A 27,154-nucleotide genomic window follows, 5' to 3' on the forward strand; every position below is an offset into this window, starting at 1 on the left:
ACTCCTCCCAGCTCTGACTAGGCATGTTAATCTAATTTTTGGAGAATGAGCAAAGAAATGAAATTTAAAGGGAACTGCAGCTAACCGTACAGGAGTCTGTTCCTTCAAAGTGCTAAGAAAAACAGAAAGAAAGTCAGAAAGCAAGCACAAACCACATTGGTGGAAATAGATTGATGTTTCCTTTTGGCTCCTGTTTTGGAGACATATTTTTCATATCAAGATTCCATTTCCAGTTTTTGCTGTCAGCTAATGATTTGTAGTGGTGAACCACTGTTGAGTGCTGTGTATCTCTTTCCTCTGGCAAGGCCAGGGCTCAGCTCCCAGCCTGTCAGCTGCCCTGATTCCTGGGAATAAAAGGGGCATCTCTAGGCAGCCTCCTGCTTTCCTTTTTCCTCCATGGACATCTCCATACTCACCATCCCAGGGCATTCCCAGTGGCTCCCCCAGGACACTCTCAATGGCAGGACATTTTGTGTTTCATACACCTTCAGGCTACTTGCAGTGGTTTTCCCCTTGAGTTTTGAGCTTTGCACTCAGTAAGAAGAGAAACTTCCCTCTTGTCTAACCCTCAGAAGGCTGGAAGTGCTGGAGTGGCCTTGCTTACCTCTGGGGAGGGGAACTGGGATTTGTTTCCATCGACTGGGGCAACCAAGAGCATGTCCTGCAGGATGGTGGTCATGTGCTGGGCCATGACCTTCTGCTGCTCCACGCTGCAGTGGTTCTCCAGGGAGATGATGACGGGGTATGGTGAGGTCTGGAACAAGACAGCAACACACACCATCAGTGAACTCTGCAGCAATTGGTATGAACTCCATTTCTCTGGCATGTCAACAGGAGGGGCTGATGTTCTCCTAAAGCAAAGATTTGTTAAAAATGTGATTTTTAAAAAATTTGACTGTGCAGTAGTTACTCAGATCTGTGCTGATGCCTTCCAGAGATGATGGTCCAATGGAGAAGGCACCAGGATAGGTCAGGACTGCCTCTCACAGACCTTCTGGGGCACTCCCTGTGCCTCCATTCTCCACTTGCACTGTGGGCCAGAGCACCTTCCTACCCACCTTCAGAGGAAGGACTGGGAAGGGAGCTTTGAAATCACAGGGTTTGCTCAAGCCCTTGAGTGATATTAATCTTTCCTCCACTCCTTCATAGCCCTGATCTGCTTCCCTGTGTCCCCCAGGTCATTTTGTGTGCTGAAGGCATTGTCATTATTGTCATTGCCACTCCTTTATGGCCCCAATCAAAACTTGGCACCAGCTCCCAAGTGCACTGAAGGAAAGCAGCAGAGTCCATTGAGTCTGGACAGACCTAAGATTTTCCGAAGCCTGGTGCCATACAAGACTCCAGCCCTGTTCATCTCTTTTAAAGCAGAATAAAAACAGCCCTTCGCATCCAAAACAAGCACATTGGTTCCTCTAAACAAGAGGCATCAAAGCTACACCTATTATGAGCTTGCTGGCGTTTCCCACCAGGTGTGCTCAAGATTATGAGCATCATTTTCATTGTAGTAGGGTCCAGGATGCAGCTGTGCTGGCACAGGTTCAAACTCATCCTCAGATAGTGCTCTCCCTGTGCAGCAACCCCCAGGGATGGATCTCTGGAGGAAGCAGAATATGGATGCTCAGACAGAAGGACACAGCTTGTCCCCATGAGGTGAAGCTGTCATTGCTTCTGCTCTCTGCTGGGAGGGAAGAGCTCTACTGCCAGTCCTGGGTTGTGCAGCTTGAGAAAAAGTCCCTCATCCTTACTTTGAATGCATAGTTCTTGATGGCCTTAATGACATCGCTGAAGAGGATCTTGGAGGTGAGAGTGTAGCCATGATAAATGACGGGCTCTGAGTTGGGGCCATCCCAGCAATCCAGCTCCACACAGCGACAGCCTTTGGTCAGGGCTCTGGAAACAAAGAAGGGACCTGGTTGGGTTCTACATCTTCTGCTCCATCTCCAAGTGAGAGTACATCAGGCACAGGCACTGCCTGGGAAGAGTGGAAGGAAGTTCAGGAGCAAGGGAAAAGAAAGGAGCTTGGAAAAAACAGGAGATCAGATAAAGGATGGGATCAGGTAAAATCAGTGTCAGCAAAGAGAGCTCAAGGTTGAGCAAGGAAAGCACAGAAGGATCTGAGAAATAAGGTAGTGAAAGTCCAAGGTAGAATTATCCAAAGAATAAGACATAGTGAGTGTCAGATGAGAAAGGACACTGATGACTGTGCCCCAAGTCTTTCCCCAAAGATGGTGAAGAGAAAATCAAGAGTGGCAGTAGAAGGATGACAATCAGCCTTAGAAGCCAGGTCACAAAGCTTAGATTACATGAGTTCTTCATCTAGAACTGATATGACATGAGGGATGAATCTTCAGAGCTGGGAGAAAGGGAGGGAGGGAGCTCCTCACCATAGCTGAGGAGACTGCTGAGAGCCAGTTTCTTAAATCAAGTCTACAAACCAAATTTCCATGTGAAATTCCTACCTCTACATAGCCATGCTCCCATTTCAATCTATTTTCAAGTGCAGATTTTCCCCCATCTATCTAGGAGGTGATCTCGTCTCTTTTGCTGTAATTCCCTAAATATTTCAGATCACACAATTCCTTTAACTCATTGCAATAAAATCACAGAATGGTTTGAGTTGGAAGGAACCTTAAAGATCACCCAGTTCCACCCCTGCCATGGGAAGGGACAGCTTCCACTAGACCAGGTCACTCAGAGCCCTGTCCAACCTGGCCTTGAACACTTCCAGGGATGGAGCATCCACAGCATCTCTGGGAAACCTGCTCCAGAATCATGGGATTTATTTTTTTTTGTGCATCCCAAACATACATCTATAATTTTAAGTCTCTGTAAGATGAATTCAAAGAGCTGCTGAGAAATAACTTGTGCCAGATTTCACTCTCAACACTTTTGACCTTGTGACTCCAGTCAGCCGTTGCTCCTGAGAATGAGGCAAGTCATAAACAAAGGCAGAATTGCAGCCATTGACTGGCTCACAAGGAAACACCATCTCACCTGATAAAAACAAGGAGTAGTGCAAGGTGGGTGTGCAATTACTGAAGGTCACTGCACCCACCTGGCCATGAGATGTTGTTAAAGGCAACACCCAAAGCTCTGTGCAGGGGTGCTGCGGGAATATCTGAGATGCTAAAAAGGCACCAGGTGTAAGTTCTGATCTCTCACCCTGTTCATATCCCAACTTTTTTTTTTTTTTTTTTTCTGATTGCTCCAACTAAGACTCTCCAAAATAAACCCCATCATGGTGTGGGGACAGTCCCTGCCACAGGCCTCTCCCAAAGGCAGTACAGAGCATAAGCACCATGACACCATGAATTGTTTTGGCTCCTCCCAGACCTGCAGCTCTGTCCCAGGAATCTTTCCATCTTGTAAGCTCCTTGCACTCTCCTGTGCCATATTTTGGGGAATACAACACCCCCTCAGCATCATGCTTTGAAAACACCAGGCCAGAGGGCTGTAATCCAGCCTCCATGTGACTGCAGATATTTTATACTGCTTCCACATGTAGTAATTATACATCCTACACTCAGGTGGACACCAGATGAGACTCAGGTCAAAGAGCTGTGAAAAGGAGGGCACAGCCAACCTGGTTTGGAAGGAGTTCACTCTGGAAACACGGGCCAGCCCATATTACCTGGTCTGGTGGAAGATTGCTTCTTGATCCCTTGCATCCATCAGCACAGACACTCATGTCTTCTGAAAAAAAGAGGTTAACCTCCCAAACACACACATTCCTTACCTGATATAGGCCTCTGTGCTGCTTGGCCCTGTGATCTGGTCTTCCATGAGATAGGTGTTGTGTGAGGATGACACCAAGTAGTGACTGAGAGGTTGGGTCATGTCCTGGTAAACTTTCCGGTGGGAGGGGTTGAATATGTTCCCCTCGTCTGACAGCAGGTACATCAGGAAACCATCCTTGGTCATGGCGTTGCCCCTCTTGGCTGCCAGGTAAACAGACAGAAAACCCCACACTGAAATTGAGATGCCACCAGGTCGTGCCACCACCTTCACCACGGTGCCTCTGCTCTCCAGGAGATCCCAGAGGCAAAATGTGCTCCCCAGGCAGTCAGTAAAAGCAAAGGCATCAATGCTCTCCAGACAAGGATGGCACTTTCAGCTGCCTGAAAATGCTTTTAAAGCCCCTTCCCAAGTACAGCTTTTTATGGCACTTACGTGGCTTTTTATTACACTTGTCCTTGATAACATCTTAAAAGTGTCAAAGACAGACCTTACCTCATCTGTCTCTAGAGATTTACAGCACAAAATCTCTGTTTGAGCATTTCAAGGTTTCTTTGCGCCAACCCAGAGAAGCTGTCAGATGTCTAAACACAGCCAGAAAAATCCTGTCTAGATTATCCAATGAAAGACAGGATTTGCAAAGAGGAAATACAAAATTACTCCCCATTTTGAGGGACTGAACTCAATCTCAGCCTAATCCTAAAGCCTGACAGTTGCAAAGCCTTGTCCCTCTCCTGCAGGAATAGCAGGATAGTAGGAACCAGCCCATGATTCTGAGTTGGTTCCTGGAGCACATCCTCCAAGGTGCTCCAGGCTGATGATTCAGTGTCAGTCTCTGAATGAGAGAATGTTTCTAACCAGACATTCAGTGTCTGCCTCCTAAACAGCTGCCACCTCCTTGGCCTCTACTCAGAGATCTCATCTGCAGATGGCTTTACAGGTGCCCACCATTAAGGACTTCTGCCTCCACTCCAGCTTCTGGAGAACACAAATATTGCTACATTATCAGCCTTCAAAGGCCACATGAGGTCTTGGTATCAGAATAACCCATCTGAGTCTTTCCTTCAAGATTTTCATCATCCTGCAGTCAAACCTGTATCAATCCCTCTCCTGCTGTTCAGTGCACCCAAAATAAAATTGAAGAGGGAGATTTCCCAGCCTCTCTCCTCTCCTCTCCTCTCCTCTCCTCTCCTCTCCTCTCCTCTCCTCTCCTCTCCTCTCCTCTCCTCTCCTCTCCTCTCCTCTCCTCTCCTCTCCTCTCCTCTCCTCTCCTCTCCTCTCCTCTCCTCTCCTCTCCTCTCCTCTCCTCTCCTCTCCTCTCCTCTCCTCTCCTCTCCTCATTAATGTTCCCCTAGGAGAGTGGTGTTTTAGAGGCAGCTGTGGGGAGAAAATAATGCACACGGCTGCAGGAATAAAAGCAGCAGCAATGCAATTCATAGTTCATCAAAAAAACCCCAAAATTTTGAAGCAAACCAGCCAGGGTTTTCAACCTACCTCTTTCGTTGGGCTCGTATCTCTGAATTAAGGCAGGGGCAGCAACAACAGCATCTTCTTCCTGCTGCACCTCATAGAGAAACCTCACCAGGTTCTGGCAGGACATGAACCCTTCTGGGTTCGAGTACATTTGGAAGATGCTGTCTATTTCCTTCCTTTCTGTCAGTATCTTGTAAAATTCCTCTATCTCATCATCCTCCAGAGCCTCTGTTTTGGACTTGTCACAGTGCTGTAAACGTAGAGGGGAGAAGGAGTGAAAACCTTCTTTCCTTCTGGCATAGGCCAGCCGTAATCTGCACCAGGGCTACACAACGCAGAACACAAAATAATTGCAAAGAGTTACTGGCCAGCCAGTGAGGAGCACGGGGTCAGTGACAATGGTTCTCATTGACAAGGCCAACAGTCATAAAACAGTGCCAGATATTAGTATTTCTACATTATCAGTGTGCCCAAAAGCACCAGCCTTGAGTTCCAGCACTTGGTGTGCTTCAGTCAGGACAGCTCAAAATAATCCAAGCACAAATCAAGGGTCAGAAGAAATGTAATGCTTAATCTCCAGGGGAATAAAGGGAAACAATTGACTCTATTAAATAATGATAGAGAGTATAGCCAAAAATCCAGGAAGTTAAGTGAAAAGAACCCTCCCTTTGACCTTAGTGGCTCAGACCTCAAGAGGCTGTCAAGATTCACAATGGGACTGTGCAAAAATGGCATCAAAAATAACTTTAAACCCCCACACCTGCTAAACATGTGCATGTTTAGGTATGAAAAAATCCATCTCTCCATGGAAATTTTCCATTCTTATCCAAAACCTGCCACATAACAAAATCCCCACAGATTTCAAGTCAGATATAATCTTCCCACAAGGAACTGTAATTCAGATTCTCCATTTTTTTCTGGGGTTTGAACTTTTCCAGTAGATACCATCTGTGACAGAACACCCCAGCCAAGGACTTGATTGACCATGAAAGATGGGGAGCTTGAGATATACATATTAATGTCTCCATCAAGGACACAGCTTTTCCAATAACAAGTTTTTCTAGTTTATTTTAAATACTCCCAGGTTCAATATTTCATCAGAAACAACATTTTTTTTTTCCCTTTGGCAAATCCTGATATTAATTTGTTGTTTGTTCCTAGCAGAATTCTTCAACTTGTCAAACCAGAGGAATTAAATTGCTTTCCATCTTTGATCCCCTGTGGCAGAGCTATTTTCCTGATTTTTATGATGAAAATGCCTGTCTTAGTATAACCAGCAATCACACTAATCTCAGCCTAGCTCTGCCAGTGATCTCAGCAATGGCCATGGTGGCTCTGGCAGTGTCCCAAGATGATAAGGAGGGACTTTCATCCCCTGCAAATCTTTCACTATCTGTTTAAGGAGCACATATAAAACCAAAGAACATTATCATGATGCCTAGCATTTCACAAACTAAAGTGACAGAAAAAAAAAAAAAGAGTTCAACTTGTCCTGACTTCAGAACCTGCTGGGTAGAAGCTACAGGCTCATCTCAGGGATGGGACAACCTGTGACATGCTTCAGTACTACAGACAACTCCAAAATAGGTGTGAGAGCTCAAGAATTGTCTTTTCCTCCCTGCCTTCCATGTCTGTGATCCTGTGCTGGGGCTCTGGCAGATCCCTCACGCCGAGCTGAGCATGATGCTTAGCAACTGCAAAAGGAATATAAAGAGGGAAAGCAGCTGGTGGAGACAGCAGGGATGTTGTGAATTACAAATGTTCTTTTCTTTAAGACATGACAGGGAAAATGACAAGATATTCCTCCTAGAAAACTGGCATTTTAAGTGGTGTGCCTGGGGAAGTTTATTCATTAGTTGCCATTAAAGGCTGTGATGAAAACAGGGCAGTAGCACTGGCACCAGAATCAAGACATCCAGGACAGCTCAGATGCATGGTAAAAAAGTGGGTTCCTTCTGCTTTGGCTGCAGGAGGACCAAATCAGAAAGAGAATCTCAACCCAAAATGCTGTGTTTTACCTCCCATGGGTGCATCACAAGCCATGAGTTCTCAATGACCCTTGGCCTGCCAGCAAAAACACCTTTCTGATGCATCAGAATGAATATTCAGCTTGAAATGAAGTGAGCAATGACAGGAGCTTTGCATAATTTCTGGTTGCTTTGCAACACGTTTTACTCCAGTGTCTCAAACCTAAATGTGGACACAGGGATATGTGACGAGAGGCAAAAATAATGTGAGAACATGCCCTGCAGCCCCCACTTGAGCCCCTGATCACCCTTCCTTCCTGTGACTAAATGAAGAAAAACTCTCTGAGGCAGAAAAGATCACCCTTTAATAGGCTGTAATGCCCTAGTCCATCGAAGCTGAGGCAGGATGCAAACTGAAAATGTAATTGCTTTAAGAGCAACACAGACCCTTCCTGGAGGCAAACCAGCCCTCAGGAGATCTGAATTAACCTCCAAAGAGCCTCTCTCTCCAGTGGCTATACAGGAAACGTAACAATTGCTTGCTTAATGATGGTACTTCAACTAACTCCCTGCATTTCCATGGGTTGAATCAAAGTTTAGCAATTACTCGGAGTCTTTAAGCAAAAAGGATTCATTTCATCAAGCTTCCTCTCCTAGAGCTCCCTTGGAACTATTGGGGCAGTAGAAAAGCTCCATTAAATAAGAGGAGACTGTGACTCTAAAATAAAAAGAAAGTAAAATTTAAAACCAAAACCAAACCAAGGGTGATTTTTTTTCAGGTTGTTGATGTGTGAAGATGTGGAAGCGATTCATCTCCTGTATGTGAGATGTATCCTTTGGGATGAGGAGATTCTGGTCCCTACTGACTTCACCTGCACAGTCTGCAGAGGAAGTGTTGGCAACTACTTCCAGTGGAGACGTGCACCTCAATCTGTGCATTCCCAGCCTTATTTCCACTCTTCCAGGACCTTCCTGGGCAGGGAATAAAGGATGGGATCCACCAGCCAGAGTGGGCAGTACACCTGGAGTATTCTGTGAGCTGAAATTCTTTAAGATGTGCTGATTACCTTCCCCCTGATTCCTAAGGAGCTGTCTACAAAGAGATATGTCTATAAAGCAAAGACAAGAAAACCTGGACCTCCTTTGGGGGAAGGCTGCTCACACAGAGGAGCAGAACTCCTGCTCGTGCCCAAAACCACCCATGTGTTTACCACTGATCAGAAGAAAACATTCCTGAAACTGCACACACATTAATTCAGTCAGAATGGAAGTCTGGAAATTATCCAGATGTTTTATCTCACCTCAGCAGGATGGATTCTCTAGAGAGAAACCCAAAACTTAACAACTGAGAAATTTTCATCCCTTTCTTATCTTCTGATAGGTTCAGCCAGCAAGCTGAATCTTGAGAATTTAGAAGTGTACATCCTTGACCAGATTAAATATGCCTTGGGAGTATTAAATCAATCAGATTAGTCCAGGCTTGGGTGCAATGTTGTGTATCTATCATGAATCTGGAAAGGTTTTTTTCTTAATTGGCACTTCAATTTTTTTGTTTGTTTGTTTATATCTGTCACTTTGTACCCCCTTTGAAAAGGTGAGGATCTGGGTTCACAGTTGTAATCAAACAAAATTCAGCCAGACTTAGGCATTGACATGCAGCTGTGGCTCACAAAACTCCCCAAACCCCTGGGACTTCAACTTTGTTACCCTTTTTCTTGTATTATCTGTGTTTGCATCTCATCTTCTGCTTCGTGGCAAAAGTAGCCATCAATTATAAAGAGAGATCTTAACACATCCAAAGCATTGTGCTGGCCTAACTTAGTGGGAATCAATTATTCTGAGCAATAAATTACTGAGCACCAAAACCTGAGAGTCCTTCCTTGGTACAAGAAAATAAGCCAGGAATTCACTTTAGGTGAGGTCTCCAACCCAAGCTGAAAGCTGTGGGACACCTTGACCTCAGCCAACAGCAAAGCCTTCTTCTGCTTGCTCCCATTACCTGGAAAATCTTCTTGGCATGGTAGTCATCGACTTCAATGTTCACTTCTTTCAGGAAGTCTTTGAGCTCTTTCAGGCTCATCTTGTTGTCTTTGTTTTTGTCAGCTTTCCTCAGGCAGGTGTGAATCCAGCTGCAGGAGGATGTAAGGAAATCTTTCCAGGTCAGTGCCTAGCCTGAACACCTAAATACCTTCTGCTGCACATAGCAGGGGGGAAATCCTCTTCTCAAGGCTCTGAGCCACCTCTCCAGCTGCTGTAAACCAGCGTGGGCTCCCTGAGCAGCTGACACCACCTCACCTCCTGCTCCCACAGAGCCGTGGCAGAAGGAAAATGTGCTGTGATACAACTGATCATGACCTGGGAGAAGCTTTTCACCATCTGGCCAAGGCTGGAGCAGCCTCTCTTTACCCTGTAGGAGTTTCTGGCTGCAGCCAGAAACAGTTTGATTTCTCTTTTATGACAGAAAGTACATTCTGCTCCAGGCAGTTAAAAGGGCATAAAGGAAAGAATGAAAAGAGCTCCCAAGAGAAGCTTGGTAAACTCAATTGTCATGGATTTGTTCAATATTCAGCGTGCACTGGTGAACACTGAACTCCAGAAGAAGTATCAATAATAATTTTTGAACTCACCTTCAGCATATTTTTAGGGATTTCTACCTATATCTCCTAAGAATTTTGTTGTGAGTGGAATCAAACCAAGCTTTGTGGGTCTTGCCTTCTTCCCCTGAAGAAATGCACAGTACTGTGCTGTACTGTGATAATATTTCATAAGAGCCTGGGTTTTAATCACTTTGGTGTATCTATGGATCAGGAGTAACTGCTGTAAGAATGATCTCCTAAATGTGATGTCAGACAATTGAACTGGGACTTCCATTTTCTTCCAGTCTCTAAAATCTCTAAAAGTTGAGACACATTGCAGTTTTAAACACCAAAAAAACCCATGCTTTTTGCATCACGGAAATGTCTGTCTAATCTGCTTTACTGTTAAATAAGAAAGGTCATCCAGAAAAATATCTGTTTTTCAACAGGAAAATAAAATGACCAAAGTAAGAATTTGATCTCCAATAATAACTTTCCATGTCTCACGTAGGAAACAATGCTTCAAACTCATTCCAGAAAAACTTAAAAAAAAAAAAAAAAGCCCAATCTGAATGCTAATCAGAGTAAAGCTCAGAATCAGCAAATACCAGCTGAGGCATATGGTGCTGTACCATTTGAACTGGGCCTTTCAAAATGACCCCAGAAAAGGGCATTAACAGCCTTAGGGGCTGTTAAACATAACCCTGAAACTGTGTTTACCAGAGCTACCCCTGCACTGAAGTATTTCCTAGTGATGGAGATATGTGTAAACTGTTAGTGAGTATTGTTTGTCTCATGGAAAGTTGAACTTTCTGACTTTAAAAATCTTGGCAGGTGCTAAGCAATGACCTCACCCCACATCCGTCCTAGCCTGGTAATATTAATATTCCCCTTCTTTAGACATGGAAACCAAAATAAAGAGAGGCTGCACTTCCCAAGGATGCTCCAGAGCCCTGAACCAGGGTCTGGCTTGGACTGATTCTTCCCAGAAAATCCAGTTTGAGTCATGAAGCTCCCAAGAGCAGAGGATGCTGTGCTGGGAGCACACAACACCCACCCCAGGGTGCAGAACACCCCCTCCACCAGCTCTGCTCCAGAGAGGATGTGTCAGACTGTCACCCTGGTGTCACCCACTCACACCTAACCCTGCACCTTGTGTCCCCTTCCCAGCCTTCCCTAAAAACAACAGGCAGGAGAAACACCCAACTCTGGTGAGCCAAGAGGAAATCCAGTCTGCCACAGCCAGAGGTGAGCAGTAGGGGTGGAGAGAAACCACTCTTTTGTGCATAGAAACTACTGGGTTTGTGCTAACCACTGCAAAAAACCCACAATTTTTTAAAATTTCTTCCAATAATGAGCACCCAGAGGTCATGCATATACTCAGAGTCCTCTGTGGAAGGCAAAATGTGGGCAGCAAATGCATCTGCAAAAGAGTATGCCCAGGTCCTACCTGTTAATGGAGGATGCTTTTCTCTTAAGAGCCCTTCCCAGGAGGCTGAGAAATGCAGGAGGGAAATGAGAGAGCTCAAGAAGAGCCCAGGCACACACAGTGAGTCCTCTTGCTGCAAGGACAAGCAGCAAAGAGAGAAAAAGGACAGACAGATAACTGAGATCTCAGTAAACAGCAGCAATATGGCCCCAAAATACCCAGACTCCCCATCCATCTGGATCCCCTCAGCTTTGGGAGAGCTTAGAGGAGCTGGATGAACAAAACACTTCAACTGAAAGTCCTCTCATGTGGCACAAACACCAGTTTTCAGTCCTGGTTGTGGGTCTTCCTTTCACCTCCTGTCCCTCTGTGGCCTGAGTGCACTAGGAAGCAGCTGCTCCCATTTCTGTAGCATCCAGGGAGAGCCTGCCTCCTGCCTCTTGGTTTTAAAGGCTATGCCAGCTCCAGGGATGAGTTTCAGTCATCCCTCTTTGGTTTCTATCTGGCAGATATCCCATGAATGTGCTCAGAGCAGAAATGCTGCAGAACTTCTGGTAAGTGCTTTCAAACCAGAAGAAAAACTCACACATAAACCCCAGAAGAAAAGCAGACAGTGCCACCCTGCTCAAATGAAAAGTCCCTCTGTATTTTCTGGTCTAAAGTCTTCCCTGCACACATACCCACAATATTTGCTAAACAACCTATGCCAGCATGCTGCAAGGTTGAATCTGAGGCTTATTAAAACAGAGCTTTGTGTATAAGAACATCATGAATCATGTGGGAGTGTTATCTGTGTAGGCATATAGGACTGGAGGAATACATAAGATACTGATTCCAGTCCCTTTCTACTACAGGCAACTCCACTGAATTCCAAACTGACCGAGCCCCATCTGAAAGTATCAGAGTTTGTGCTTTCAGTCCTTGATTTCAAAAACTTGCACATTCCTTACTTGTTTTGCAAGGCTTTGGGAGGCTGAAAAATATACCCTACAAAGCAATTCTCCAGTCATGGGGGACAGGCAGGGGACACAGCACATCTCATGTCCTGACTCTTCCCCTCCTGTGCTCACAGATGCTGAGAACACTCCTGAGGTTTAAGGGAGATCTGAGCAAGCCCACGCTGCCAAGCAAACCCAGGGAAGGCAGACTAAATTTAAAATCCCAGGCTTTAATTAAACATCATCAAATTTCAAATGAGAAATCATGCTGTTCTGTAATTCCAGGTTACGTTAAATGGCCTGAGACAAGCCCAGATTGGAAGCCAGCACTGCACAGTAATTACTCTTCCAGAAATATGGTTTGCCTACCCACCCTATTTAGCTTCAATTCTGCTTTCCAAAGACAGAAAGGCACTTTTCCATGCTGGAAATTTACAGCCTTCTTCCTTTGCAAATGTCATTGTTATTTTTCCCCCCTTAAAACTCTTGTCTCTTCTTACAGGCAAGTTTTTCAGCAATATATTTAACTTGATATGCTCCAGGGACAACTTTCTGTAGCCCAGATTTTCCCCTACACACTGTGGGGTGACCTTACAGCCCTGAAGGGCTTGAAAAGCCATCCAAAAAAGACACTCATAATGCAAGAGACAAACAGGACATCCCAGGCACATCAGAACTAATGGAGTCTGATTCCTTTAAGTGAACAGCACTGTGCCTGTGAAAATGCTTCTCAGACTTCAGAGAATCCACAGAAGAATAAAGCCTGATGAAAGCTCAGCACTTATGCACCATCTCCTTCTCCATCAGTACATTATTGCCCAGCAGAGAACCCACATGGAATGAAGACTTAACTGAGGGCAAGACCTCCTGGTGCCTTCCTGGTGAGCTCCAGCTTTGTGATTTTTCCCAGCTGAGGATTTTGCACCTCCCCTCCTCTCCGATGTTTGGTGTCAAACAAGTCATGAAGCCCACCCAGCCTTCTCTCTCCAAGAGTACTATCTGTTTGCCTCTCTGACAGCTGAATACCTACCTTTGGGAAGCTTAAAGGACCCTGATATTTTACAATTACTGTGGCTCTGTCAAATCAAAGTGGAATCAGCCAACAGCTTCAGATGTCATGGTCATAGTTCAAATCCATCCAAAACTGCACCCACATATGTCCTCTCTTTTTGTACATGAGACCTCTGTTTGCAAAGCAATTTATTGATGAAATGCAGCCTCAGGGAAAATTCCCTGTGAATTCAGCAGATCCAGGATTTCACCCAATAACCAACCCCTCTCCATTTCATAACGAATTCGCTCTCCTTTCCTGCTCTGTGCCTTTTCCTTTCTGATCTCTGCATTGTCGCTAGAGCAATTGCAGATTTTTTTCAGGGCAAAACTTCCTCCCATGCTGAGGCTAATAAGGAGTAATTTCACTCAAGTCAGTGGAGCTACCCTGGAGTAAATTTGGCAGTGAGAAGAGGAGAATCAGTTCCCTCTCCTTGTATTACCGAGAAACACGGTAAACAGTGCGGGCTTTTCATGCCTTGCCAAGAAGTGCCTGTCCTGGAGTTTACTGCAATGCAAGTGAAACAGACCCCTGAAGAACACAACAAAATAAATGACTGTTTTATCTGGAGCTCCATGAAAGAGGGAATTCTTCACTTAAGGAGCCACATTAAGCCTGACTCCACTCTTGCTTGGTATCATTGTAAAACAGGGGGGAAAAGCATTGGAAACCAGGGAGCTTGCCTGGGTGCAAAATCAATGCAAGAGAAAACCCAGTGCCCAGGGCCAATAGGGAAAAAAGGAGGTTAGTCTACTGTCCCCACCCACATGGAAAGACAAGTGCATCTTTGTCCGAGATTAATCACTTTATAAGGCAAAGGATACTGTTGGAGTTTCTGTTTCTGGTTCATGGAGTTGCTGTGGGCTATGATTTTCCCAAGGCCAGCAATCCAGTGGTTGGCATCATCCTCTGAACTCGCAATGAGGTCCAGGTTTTTCCGCTGGTCTTTGAAGATGATGGAAAAGCAGCGATACTCTGGGACATCCTTGGCGTATTTTTCCATACCTTCTGTTTTATGGCCTGACCTCACATCCCGGATATCTTCAATGGAGACTGTGGAAAGAAAGCAGAGCCTGCTGTCAGCAGGGGTTCAGTCAGCCTTATCTCTGCTTGGTGAGGGATATTAAAAAATTACACTTTCTCCTTTTCCTGAAGCCTCTGGAGGATTCCCTTCCCTTTCCCCCCTTCCCCAAGCTTTGGTACTGAAGAAAACTCAACTCTAAAGGACCAGAAAGAGCAAGAAATCTTAAAAAGAAAACCTCTTTTTCCATGTTCTTTCTTTAATAAAGAAACAGAATATGCCATAGGTACTGTGATGTCCCATTCATGAGACACAAATCACAGCCAGGAGTTTGGTTCCAAGTCTTTGGAGCATCCCTGACTTGAGCACCCCTTTACTCATTCCCCCTGAGCATGGGGAGCTGTGCCTCCCTGTGAACATCACCCCACAGGAAAATCCTAAAAGCACTGAATGGTTTGGGTTGGGAGGGACCTTACAGATCATCCAGTTCCAAAGCCCTGAAATGGACAGGGACACCTTCCACTAGATCAGGTTGCTCCAAGCCCCATCCAGCTGGCCCAGAACAATTCCAGGGCTGAGAAGTCCACAGTCTCTCTGGGAAAAGTAAGAGGGGACTTCAATAAGAGGAGGGTAAGGAACAAAACTCTCCTTCTTTAGGTTGCAAAAATACTAAGAAGGTAAAATTTAAGATCCCATCTGTTCCTGTCAGTCACAGTAGTGCAAATTAAGGAGGCAAAGACCAAAGCTTCTGAGCAGTCTGGTGTGACCCATACTCCACCCTAAATCCTGTCAAGGGTAGAATTTATTCTCCTTGCTGTAAGAAATCAAAACCCTGTTTTCAAGATCATCCTTCCCTGCGGTGGTGTGTTTTTCTTTCATTTAATATTTGTTTAATATCTGTTTCCCCCCATCCCCAAAAACCCCCTCATCTCCAAGTTGCCAATCCTCCCTTTCCCTGGAACCTTCCCTGTCATGTTAGTTCTGCCCTAAACTCCTCCCCTGCTATTCCCTTAGTGGTTACTGTTCCTACACCCCTCCTCCTGAGTTCTGTATAAAACCTCTGCTCCCGCCCCCGAGGGGGTCTTGGGGCTCAGTGAATAAAACCATCCCGTTCACCCCCAAGTCCCGTGTCGCCTTCGTCTGTCCCCGCGCGCCACGAACTGAACTGCAGAGCTTGCGGGGGAAAGCGGCCGCCCGTTCTCTTCCCTTACCGCCCAGCCCGGCACGGCTCAGAGTGCCGCGGCGAGAGGAGCGCATGCCGCGCCACAACACTTCCCCACTTCCATCTCTGCTCTTCAGCTGGTGGAAATGAACCCTGAAGTTGCTCCAAGTTTGAAAAATGCACACACAAGGGAATCCAGAAGTAGCAATGCATGAAGAGACCTTTATTAAACAAATACAAGTAACAGAGACAACCCTAAAATGCTCTTTTGGAGCAGTCAGTGCCCTCAAACTGTGCTGAAATCAGGCGAGCTCCCAGCAGCACCCACCACAGCCTCTTTCTGTCTTTCATGAGTCACTTCATACTTCTACAAAACACTGGCACAGGTTGCTCTGAATTGTGGATGCCCCATCCCTGGAAGTGTTCAAGGCCCTGTTAGATGGGGCTTGGAGCAACCTGGCCTGGAGCTTTGTTAAAAAACAGTGCATGAGTACAAAATACCTCCAAAGTTTAGTTGAATAGGAAAAACTTGCCTTTAAACATCCATTTCACCATTAAAATGCTCAGTTCATTCAAAGTCAACACTGTAGAAAGACCCAACTCAGTATCCACCTGCATATTTTTTGCATGGCTGCTTTGGGATTATCCAAAATTCATCAGATGCTCATTAGAGGTTTGAAAACTTTCCTTGTTTTCCCACAGCAGCCATGATAATCAGCTGCTGGGGAAAAAAAAAAAAAAAAACAAAAACTGCAACAAACCATCCAAAATTTCAGTCTTCAAAAACCAGTGACTTTCCAAATGCAACACTTAACATTTGCTTCAAGCTCTCACCAGCTGCTGGGGTGGTCAAACACCTTCCACAGCACTTTGCTGGTTTGGTTCCTATACAAGAACACACCATGAGGAGCTCCCAGGAGCTGGGAAAGCTTTTCCCTGACAATTATGAGCTGTTATCTCTGTGTGGTCTTTGATTATCATTTCATAAAGGCCAACAGTTGATCAGCTGAGGGGAGGGGAGGAAAAGGTTGGGTTGGGATGGGCTGCTGTGGAATTATGTTATCTGGCCAATTCACCTTCAAGAGAAAGTTTATGAGTTTCAGTACTGAAACCAGTTTAAAATAAAAAAAGGGCTGAAATTCCCCCACAGCTGGGCCTTCCTGGTGATCTTGCCTTTTAACCAGGACATTAATCAAATTTCAGTGGTTGTGCCTAAGGTGGAACTTCATCTTTAATGTAAAGCATCTTATTATGTTTGGCCAGATTCAGTTCAATCAAGAAGTCTAAAGTTTATTTAGGTTTCTTTTATAGCCAGTGGGAAATAAAGCAGCTTTTAAAACACAGCTCTTCTGTCCTAGTGAAACAAAAAATTTCAGGGTAAGATAAGTTATATCTTTAATCCATGGCTACAGTGGACCCTTGACCAGTAAGGAAGTGCAAGCTGGGTACCTCATATGCAGAGTGTCCTTAAGTATGGAATTCTCCTCCTCTCCAGATCTCTTCTGCTTATGGCAGTGAAGTGGAAGGATCATCCTGTTATTCCTCTTCACCTGCCAGCTGCTCACCACTGCTTGGCTCACAAAAGTTATTGTCCTGCAGAATGGCTCCTTAGTCTGCTTGTGCAATCAATCCCTAAACTTCGGGTTGGCAATGGCCTCGTGTTTCCAAGACCAGAAAATCTGATGTTAAATATTGGAAATTAGAATGGATTCTTTGGAAACCATTACGTGGCTGCATGAATCCACTGGAAAAGAGCTGTGTGGGAGGAAAAAAAAAGATTGAAAACCTGTGTCTGGAAGGGCTGTCTTGATTTTTTCAGGGTGTGCTAAGAGGATGATGGAGATAAAAGAGCTCCTCAATACAGAAAGGGTCCAAGGAAGGCTGAAGAGCATGACTGATGTCTATTGTAGTCACACAAGAGAGAAGGAGAGAAACTATCACCACAGGAACTGTTAAAATGTGGGGTAAGGAAGGACACTTTTTATAGATTTCCATAGCTTGATTGTGTGTACTGTTTTCATCTATCAATAAAACAACTGAAGCCAAAGGACTCAGCCCAAGCCATCTGCTAAAGTTATCTCTTTTCTGGAAAATCTTAACCCAGCATGAGTACTTTATCAGCTGCTCCCAGGCAGCGGCTGCACTCTATTAGGAGTCCCAAACTGTGTGTTCAGCTGAGCTATCTGCAAGGAGAAATCAAAAATAACTGGGGCACAGAGATGTTTCACAGCAGAGGAACACTCGCAGCAAACAGCCATCAATCACAGCTCCCTGCAGCCTCCCTGCTCCTTCCCCATCACGCCACAGCGGGGAGATAACCACAAGCAGAAGAGAATCTGGAAAGTTTGCATCGACTTCTGAGTGCTTGCGTCTGCTGAAGAGGTGCTTTGTAGAGAGCCCAAAACATGACGTGCAGCACAAGGAAGGCTGTGTTCCTCCTGACCTCCAGACACCAACTCACACAGGTTACATCCTGGTCAGCCTTCCTGGCTGCTCTGGGTGCTGCTCAGACAGCCAAAGGCTCCCACTGACATGGACACACAGCAGCCTTCCCTGGAGCCAGTGGAATTCCTCCTCTCTGAACTACTCTCAGGGAGATGTTGAGAACTTTCTTGCTAGCCCTCTTGTCACTTTTCATCACTGGCTCCTGCTCTTGTGCTTCTCCCTTGCTGATTTTCAGCCCAGCACCCTTCTCCTCTTTTACCCCTGGCATCAGCAGACAGGGATGACTCAGGCCCTCAGGATTCTTTTGACAGCCCGTGGTATTTTCAAGGAACCAACATGTAAATTTTGGGTATGTCTCTTGATTTGGATTTCTCTCTTCATGGCTTTCAAGGAGCTTGGTGTTACATTTGCAAACTCAGCTCCTCATGCAGAAGAAACACCTCTTAAAGGAAATCAGATGGGTGATCTTTAAGATCCCTTCCAACCCAAGCAACTCTATGATTCTGGTGTAGAAGAGCCAGAAGGATGAGCCTGACAACATTCCTAATGATAAAAGTACTTGCCAGAGAGGAGCCCTGGCCTCTCCATCTCTTCTCTCATCACTGCTCCACAATTGAAATGTCCAGACTGTGCTGGGAGCACGAGCAGTAAACTCTTTGTTAATCCCAAGGAATAGAGGGAAAGGAGGAACAAAGGCAGGCAACAATCTCTGTGTTTTCCTCCTGCTTGACAGGCAGCCCTTTGAGATGCGACATTTTGTCAAGAGTATTTGTCAAGAGAGAAAATAAGAAACTGAACCTGCACCTCCTGCAAACTACTGAGCACATGAAGGACAAGGACTGGCAGGTGTTTGTCCTTTCTTGTGCCTTGGCTGATGAAATGGGAGGAGGGACTGTGGGAACCCAGGACATCCCTCTGGCTGCCCTGGCTGTCTCGAGACCCTGGCAGGGGGCTTGGAGACCTTGGCACGAAGTCAAAAACACCTGTGACTTCAATTTTAGCCTGTGGAAAAAACTGCTCACTTTGTATGAGGAATTACAAGCCACAAAGGTTTGAGTAGTGTAGTAGCTGAATTAACACAAAGTGGAAAAGTAGAATTTTAGGGTTTTAAAATAAGGTGTTCAAGGGGACAAGATGGAGGGATTTGGGTGTGTCCTGACCTTCTTCTCTTTCTTCTTGCCCTCCATGTCTTGCTGTGATGGCGACACTTTTCTATTGGTTTAAGGTAAAGACACACTGTCTAACATAAATGATAGATACTGGCACGTTATTGTAAACATAGTACACATAGTTTTTAGTATAAAATGGTAACACCTCCCCAAGAGGGTGGGAGTCTGCTGCAGACTGACCTGCTAGACAGACCACAGCTCCTTGAGAAAGCATGTTATAGAGAAGAGAAAATAAACAACCTTGAAAAGCTGATCCTATGCATTCTGACTTCGTCTTTGGCCCAGCGGGTTGGGAGAAAAAGACTTTTTACAATCTCAGGGACATCTCAACCACAGACCCCCGAGAGGGTCACTGTATGGGTACTGCCAAAACAGCCTTCCCTGAGTTAGTCCAAGAACTCCTCATGTCCCTTCCTTATCCCACTCCCTGTCAGTAACAGGAGATCTGTGCAATGTGGCACTCAGTCACACTGAATTACTGCATCCCACTCTAATTGGCTCAGGAAGTCATTTCTGTTTACTGTCAAGAAATGCAGATGGGAAACATGCTCAGCCATACAGAGCCCACACACCATCCTGCACATCTGCAGAGAGGCCAGACCCTCACCAGCTGCACCTCAGCTCAGCATCCTGTGAGGAGCAGATGAAAGCTGCTCCCTGGCCCCAGGACCATCCTGCAGAGCCACTGCAGGGATTTCACATCTTGCTGAGCGTGCCCCGTGTGCTGCTCCTCGCTTTGGTTTCACCCCGTTCAGCTGATTTTGGTCTCACCAGGGGTGGCTGATGCTAATGGCCAAACACAGCTGGGATCTGGACCTTTGCAAGCAGCAAGAGTGGAGCACTGTGAGCCCCCAGGGCTGGCAATACCAAAGCTATCCATCACACTCATCCCTGAGGGATGCTTCAACACAAGGGCTCACAGGTGGGTTCAGCATGAGCCCTGCAGTGCGTGCCCTCCCTGCCCTGCCTACATTGCTCTTTCATCTCCCTATGTGTGAATTATGGCAGGTCCCAGCTGCTGATTCCTCATCCATTCTCTTTTCCACTCCCCCTCCACCGACGTGCTCAGCAGGTTGTTCTGACTCAAGATCTGCTGCACAGCTATCTGCCCTCACTGCTGGCGTGTGTTTACCAGCTGACAACAACTGCACATGCAATTCTACAGGTTGTTTGGAAATATCCTTTCATATAAGGTCTTTACTCAGTCTTTCAGTCTACCCATCATGGGTAGAAAGCAAAGAGTGATCTCTATTCACATTCCTTCCACACAACCAAGGCCCTGCAAACTATTCTGGCCACTGCTTCCTACTTCCCCTGCCATCACAGCACCGCTAAATTTGGATCTGAGGCTCTCAGCACTTCTGCCTTTGCATTTAACATATGCTACGGAGAACAAGGTCAATATTTGTCAGCGTGCTGCCTGTGATGAAAACTGTCCCAGCGACGCCCGCGGTGGCCTGATTCAAAACTCAATCGAAGACACAGGCAGCTCTGCATCTGAAATGACGTGTTTGATGGCTTCAGTGACTTTGATAAAGACTGATGAGACCCACAGACAGTTCTGTTTTCACAGCTGAGGGCCGCCTTGCATAACGCATGTGCATCAGCAAATGTTTTTCCTGGGGTAAATACACGTCTGACCACGAAAGCAGTGATTCCTCAAGGAACTGCAGGAGGAAGCTGTTGGTGCAGCCAGCTACCTGCTGTGGGCACACAGGTTGCTGAGAGTTTCTGTTGACTTTAGACACTTATCAGGAACAATTTCAAGCTTTCTCTTTGTGACTCCAGCAAACACAAAGCAATATTACATCCTTCCTGTTCTTCTGCAAGCGAGTTCAGGACGTTAATTCAATGGAGACAATAATTTATTCTTCTACAAAAGTGGTATGATATGTTCACTGCATGGTATTTTAAGAATATTCATAAATTTCACAGCAAGCCAAAAGCAAAGGAAAAGGTTTTTTGCTGAACACTGGTACTAGGCGATAAACATAAACCAAGCAAAAAATATCCCGTAACTGTGCCAGAAATCAGAAGAACAGAAACAAATTCTGTGCATTTTTAACAGGGAGAATAACTAATCATCAGATCAAAAGACCAATTTCATGACTTTAAGTAATAATACAGTCATCACTTGCAACACTCAAGAGTTTAGCTCACTTCCAAAAACTGATTATTTTAATCAAAAAACAGAAAAAGAAAAAAAATCCAACAATAGAAGTTCTTAGGTAAAGCTTTTGGCCAGAAATAGAAACATTTCAGCTACAACTCCTGACGTTCTCTCTTGACTTCACTGCTCGTGACTCAACGATGCAGGCCCAGTGAATCATCCCTGGTTCAGTGTGTGAAGCTTTTCATGGCTCATGGAAAACATCACCCCCCTGAGCCTCCAGGAGAGACACAGTGCAGGAGGTACCAAAGCACCACCTCTGGGGCCCCACTGGAGCACCCCTAAACTTAACTGACTCATTCAGCTTTTTCCTTCTGCCTTTGAAAACCCTGTTTCTCCATCAGCTGCTCAAAAGGATGATTCACTTGAAAGTTTTCAACCATTCCCACAAATCCCCAAGTTGAGAGAGTTTTTAAAGGGATTGAGTCTGGCTTAAGTGAGTTCACACTAGGGATTACAGCTGGTTTAAGAAAATACTTTCAAAAATCAATTTCACTGAAAGCAGCAAATGCCTTTTTGCTCTTTTTTTTTTTTTTTTTCTTTCTAATGAGATCTGATATTTGACCACAGCTGAACGAGACAGTGCTGCTGCTCTGCCCCTTTGGCTCTCATCCCTCACACCACAGTGATGCTCAGCTGGGAACTGCCTCAGAATTAACTGCTTTCCACCTCCTTCATGTGGGAACCCAGGGCTTCCCTCTGGCTGCCCTGGCAGGTCTGGGACCCTGGCAGGGGTCAGGAACCCCCCTGGACAGAGCCCCAGAGACACTGGCTGTGATCTCTGTCCATGCAAAAGAGTTTTCCATCTTACAGGATGAATTACCAGCTCTGAGTGTTTGATATCAGTAATAATTAAGTGTGGCACAGGTGTAAAAGTAAAATTTTAGGATTCTAGATTAGGGGTTCAAAGGGGACAAGATGGAGGAAATTGGGTGTGTCTTGTCCTTTTTCTCCTTCTTCATGCCCTCCATGTTTCACTGTGGTGTTGGCATTTTTCTGTTGGTTCAGGCTGGGGACACACTGTCCAACGTAGGTGACAGATATTGGCACGTTCTTGTAAATCCAGCCCAGGGAGTTTCTGGTATTTAATGTTTGTAACATCCCACTGAGGGCAGAGCCCCACACGCTGCCCTGCAGGACAGAGCTGGGCAGGGCAGCAGAACATGTGAGAGATAAACAGAATAAACAACCTGGAAACCAGCACAGACCAATTATGGCTTCTGCTTTGGCAGCAGGGCAGACAGAGACTTTCTACAATCTCAGAATCATCAATACCTCAGATTCTGACACCTTCACACAAATCTTTTCTTCACCCCAAAACTGTTAATCCACTTTAACTCTGGTTCTGGAGAGTCTCGTGGGCCAAAAAAGCATCCACCCTCCCATGGCCCACATCAGGATAATGAGAGCAGCAGTGTGTTTGTGGATCTGGTTGTAGCTCAGCCACAGGAAGGAGCAGTGGTGAAAAATGGATTTTTAAAGTCACTTTTGAGCAGCCCTTGGTGCCCAGCACTCCTGTGTTTCTGTTGGAGACAAGCAGAGAGTACACACAGGGCAGAACATGATTGCTGGAAAACTGGCTTAAGATGCTTCAAGGGCTTTTGGGGGAGGAAAAAAATGTCCTAGGGCCTAAATGGAATATACTGAAAAATAAGGAATTATTGACAATAAGGGAAAAAAAAAAGATTATTATACCAAATCAGAAACTATTCTGGGAGGACAGCTTATCCCCAAAGCCACGTTTGGGTAATGCAGCTATGAAGACAGCATCTAATTTAAATTCATAGTTGTTTAAAATAAAGACAACAGAGGAAGGTACTGCTTATAGCCCATGTATCTGATCCAGGCAACATCTGTTCCTGTCACAACCCTGATAAGTGGGGTTTTTTGAACTTCAAATATCTGAGATTCTCCTGTCTAACCTTGGCAGTCCCCAGTTTTATCTACTGGACTCCATCACACAATGGTTTACAAATAGCTTTTCCACGTGGTCATAGGAATACCAACGGGAATAACAAGAAACTATCCAAAGAAAAACATGACCCTTAGACTATCCAGACTTCCCTCCTCTGAGGTGGATCCATCGCTGCCAGCAATGCTGCAGATGAGATTAGACCTGCTGCTCAACCTCCCAGTTTCCATTCTGCTCATCCTTTTTTCCATCCTGAAAAGGGAGTTTATCTGCAGCTTTAGAAAGGCTTTGTCCTGGAGAGCAAAATCAGTGTTTGTTAGCAAGGAAGGGTGACCCTCTGCAGAGACTCACCCTGAAGTCCCTGATTTTGGGTCTCAAATCATGACCCTGCACTCCTCCTGGGCTGTGACAGCCCTCACACTGGACCAAGTGAGAAGGCAGACATGGTGACAGAGCTTGCCAGAGGCCACAACACGAGTCAGGGCTGATCCACTCTGCTCCTGGACCCAGAGCAGCCTGGTGAAGTCAAAAGCTCCAGAATGAAACTCAAAACACAATGCTCACTCAGAAAACTCATAATGGAAGGTATCACAGGATCAGTAAAAGAGAAAGGCAAGGAGAAACACAACCAGAAGTTTGAGGGAAGTGATTTTGTCCCTCTCCTCTGCTCTCATGATACAGCACCTGCAGGACTGCAGCTACAGGGCCTCCAAGGATGTGAATCTGCTGGAGCAAGCCCAGAGGAGATCACAAAGCTGCTCCAAGGGCTGAGCCCTCTGCTCTGGGGACAGGCTGGGAGAGCTGGGGGTGTTCAACCTAAAGAGAAGCTCCAGGGAGACATCAGAGTTCCTCTCAATACCTACAGGGGCTTCAAGAGATCTGGGGAAGGACTTTTGTCAAAGGGCCTGGAGTGATGGGACAAAGGGGAATGGTTTCCCACTGCAGGAAGGCAGGTTTAGATTAGCCAGTGACTCCTTACAGTGAGGGTGGTGAGGCCCTGGCACAGAAGCTGTGGCTGCCCCATCCCTGGAAATGTTCAAGTCCCTCCCAACCCAAACCATTCTATGATTTTATGAAAATGGACCTCCTTGATGTTACGGCTTAGGACTTTGTAGGAGTCAGTACTCATCTCTCTCCTTGATTTGCAGGCTCAGATGTGTCCAGAGCACCTACAGGTGTCCCTCCAACCCTCCCAAGAGCTTGGCACCACAAGTACAGGCACGGGTTCACATCCTGTGGGATACAGCCTGTCCAGCTCCCACAGCCAGATGGGATCAAAAGCCAGGCTGGGCAGAGCCTGGGCTAGCCTGCCTCCACAGAGCTGCAAGGACAAGCTCTGCCTCTGCTGACTTGTGCCCACTGCTGTTATCCTGATGACAAAAAACCTAAATAAATCTTTCCCTGGGAAAGGTGTGCCTGCACGGGGTGTCAAGGAGCAGGCACGTGCTGTGAGCCAGCAGGCCACATTCCTGCACCTCCATGTGTCACTGGGGGCACTGCCAGGGCACCGCAGGTTCTCCTGCCCACAGTGGCACTGCAATGTGGCAATGCTGGCTGTGCCCAGTTACCAAAGTGGCCCAGGAGGGCTGTAAATCCACACCCACACAGACACACTCCCAACCTGTGCTCAGAGCCCAGCTGAAAGGATTTCTCTCACTCTTCTTTATAAAATAGTCCCAGTTCCAGCCCTTCTCCATGCCAGGTCCACAGCCATGGATCCACCAGGGATTCTCCAGGCAAACATCAGGGTACCTGGAGCCACAGCACAAGGATGCTTCCCATTTACTTCCAAGGACTAGGTGGGGTCAGGACTGTTGCTGTAAGTGTTCTCAGACCCCATATTTTGGAAACTGCTGGCTCAGAGCACAGGAAAGGGAGCTTTGAAAGTCATTCTTCTCATCTCACACCCTTATTTGATTTAGAGCGAGATATATTAGCAAGATAAATTATATAAAGAAATATATCTATTATGTGGGAAAGGACTTTGGTTTTATATGGGACAGAGCTCAGCAGAGCAGGCATCCCCAGGGAGCAAACATTAACTGAGGACTTTCTGTTTGCTGTTGCTATGATGGGTTATTGCCCTGGGAGAGCTGAAGAACCCAGCTGAGCTCAGGACCCTGCCAGGCTGGACATCCAAACACCCAGGAGGGGACAGCCTCCAGCCCAAAGCCTCAGGGCAGGTCTCACTGCAGCCTTCCCCTTTTGTAAAAAAAAGGAGCCACAGGGACTTTTTACAAGGGCAGGTAGTGATGGACAAGGGGGAACAGTTTTAAACTAAAAAAGGAGATTTAGATGAGATGTTAGAATGAAATTCTTTATTCAGAGTGTGACAAGACACTGGCACAGGTTGCTCAAGGAAGCTGTGGGTGCCCCATTCCTGGAAATGTCCATGGCCAGGTTGGATGGGGCTTGGAGCAACCTGGTCCAGGTGTCCTTGCCCATGGCAGGGAGTTGGAACTCCCTGATCCATGATCTTTAATGTCCCTTTCAGCCCAAACCTTTGTGATTCTACGATTCAAAGCCTTTTACACTTAGAGGGAAGAGAAAGAAAATGTGTGGAGAAGGATGCACAGAATAAATGAGGTGCCAAGATCATGTGAGAAAACTGGTCATCAGGGTTGCAAACCAAACATATTTTACCCTGCTACTTTACTCCTCCTACTGGAAATCTTATCACTGCTTGTGGGAGGAAGGGAAGTAATTTGAAAGACCCACCCTTCATTTAATTAATTGTGATCATTACCAAAAAAACCTGTGTAATTAACACATTTCAACATGCCATAAAACATCTTCCATGTTACTTATTTATCTCCTGGATATGCAAAACCAAATGATTAGTGAAATAAGAGAGAAAAAAAATGTCAAAAAACATGAAGAAATGTGTCAGAAAAATATGGAATGAGAAGAAAAAAAAAATATATAAACAGACACACCCTGCTTGATTCCATTTTGACTGCACAATTGGGTTCAATTGGGGTCCCAATTACGGTGCCAAGCTGGGTGCTGCTGGAACAGAATGGTTTTTCCTGTGCCATATAATGGTGATTGTAGTATCTGGACTTTTTACAATAGGGCAGATCCTGGGTTCGTAAGATAAGGATGAGAATAGGCTGTCCTTCCCAGAGACATCTCCTATCAGCCCTTGGATTTCCACATCTCTGCAGTTCCCTTGTGAGGCTGAAATGCCACTTTTCCCTGGGGCTGCAGGCAGGAAAGGAGCAACAGCCACATGCCACACCACAAGTGTTCATACCACGTCTCACACTGAGCATTTGGGCTCGGACACCTGAGTGACCTGCACAATTTGGGGAGGAAACAAACCAGGCAGGGCTGCTGAGACCAGCACAGCCCACCCCACAACCATGTGAGGCAGCAGCTTGTGAGCTTGGGCAACGTGACCATTCCTGACACCACAGATTCCTCGTGGCTGTCCCAGAGGCGCCAGCAGCACTCGGTGTGTGTGTCACAGGAGGAATGAAGGACCAGCTCTCATTGCTCCAAACCCTCCCTAATGGTCCTGGTTCACCCCAGGCACCCCTGACAAAGCAAACTTTACTCACAGATCTGTGACTCTGGGGATCTCAGCACCTTCTTTGACTCCTGCCATATGGTTTTGCAGTCCTCCTGGAGCTTATAGAACCTCTCCTTTCTCCAGGAGCTTGACTTCACTTTCAGCAGCTGGCTGCCTTTCAGGAGGAACTTCAGGTCCTTGTCATCTTTGAGGCCTGTGGAGAAACAGAAGTGGTAGTGCTTTAAGAGACAGCTCAGGAAATGTTGCTCAAAGAGTTTTCCCTTACACAGGGGCAGCCAGGTCTGGAGAGCAGAGCAGAGAGACCCAGAAATCCTCCACGCTGCTTTATGGTCACAAAAGAGGCTGAAGCCTTGTGTGCTTCTCAGATTGAGTCTGAACACTTAGTGTTATAATTCTCAGGTGTTTTACAAAGATAAAATACTTCCTTCCCAGCAAATACTGTTAGGATGCAAAAGCTACAACAAAACCAACAACAGAGAAGTAAAACCGGAGAAAGGAAAATTGCATAACTTGTATCTGGAATGCTGTCAGGAACTTTCAAATTATTTCAAATCTCTTCTGCAACAAAATT

At 45.9% G+C, this 27,154-nt stretch overlaps 1 protein-coding gene across 4 annotated transcripts in view; it reads right to left on the reverse strand.

Moving 5' to 3' along the window:
* Positions 1-27,154, reverse strand: part of PLCD1 (phospholipase C delta 1) — a 54,189-nt gene that overhangs the window by 15,245 nt on the left and 11,790 nt on the right. For 2 of the 4 annotated variants that reach the window (XM_021555261.4, XM_021555260.4), the window contains exons 2-8: positions 26,612-26,776; positions 13,994-14,222; positions 9,175-9,304; positions 5,230-5,458; positions 3,737-3,938; positions 1,746-1,890; positions 605-754 (exon numbers count right to left, since the gene is read on the reverse strand). In XM_021555261.4, the coding sequence (XP_021410936.1) occupies positions 605-754; positions 1,746-1,890; positions 3,737-3,938; positions 5,230-5,458; positions 9,175-9,304; positions 13,994-14,222; positions 26,612-26,776 (1,250 nt within the window). Of the gene's footprint in view, positions 1-604; positions 755-1,745; positions 1,891-3,736; positions 3,939-5,229; positions 5,534-9,174; positions 9,305-13,993; positions 14,223-26,611; positions 26,777-27,154 lie in introns of all 4 variants that reach the window. The other 2 variants (XM_085563087.1, XM_085563084.1) reach the window with 1 other exon arrangement.

The sequence above is a fragment of the Lonchura striata genome, chromosome 2 (assembly GCF_050655825.1).
Source record: "Lonchura striata isolate lonStrDom1 chromosome 2, ASM5065582v1, whole genome shotgun sequence".
NCBI lineage: Eukaryota > Metazoa > Chordata > Aves > Passeriformes > Estrildidae > Lonchura > Lonchura striata.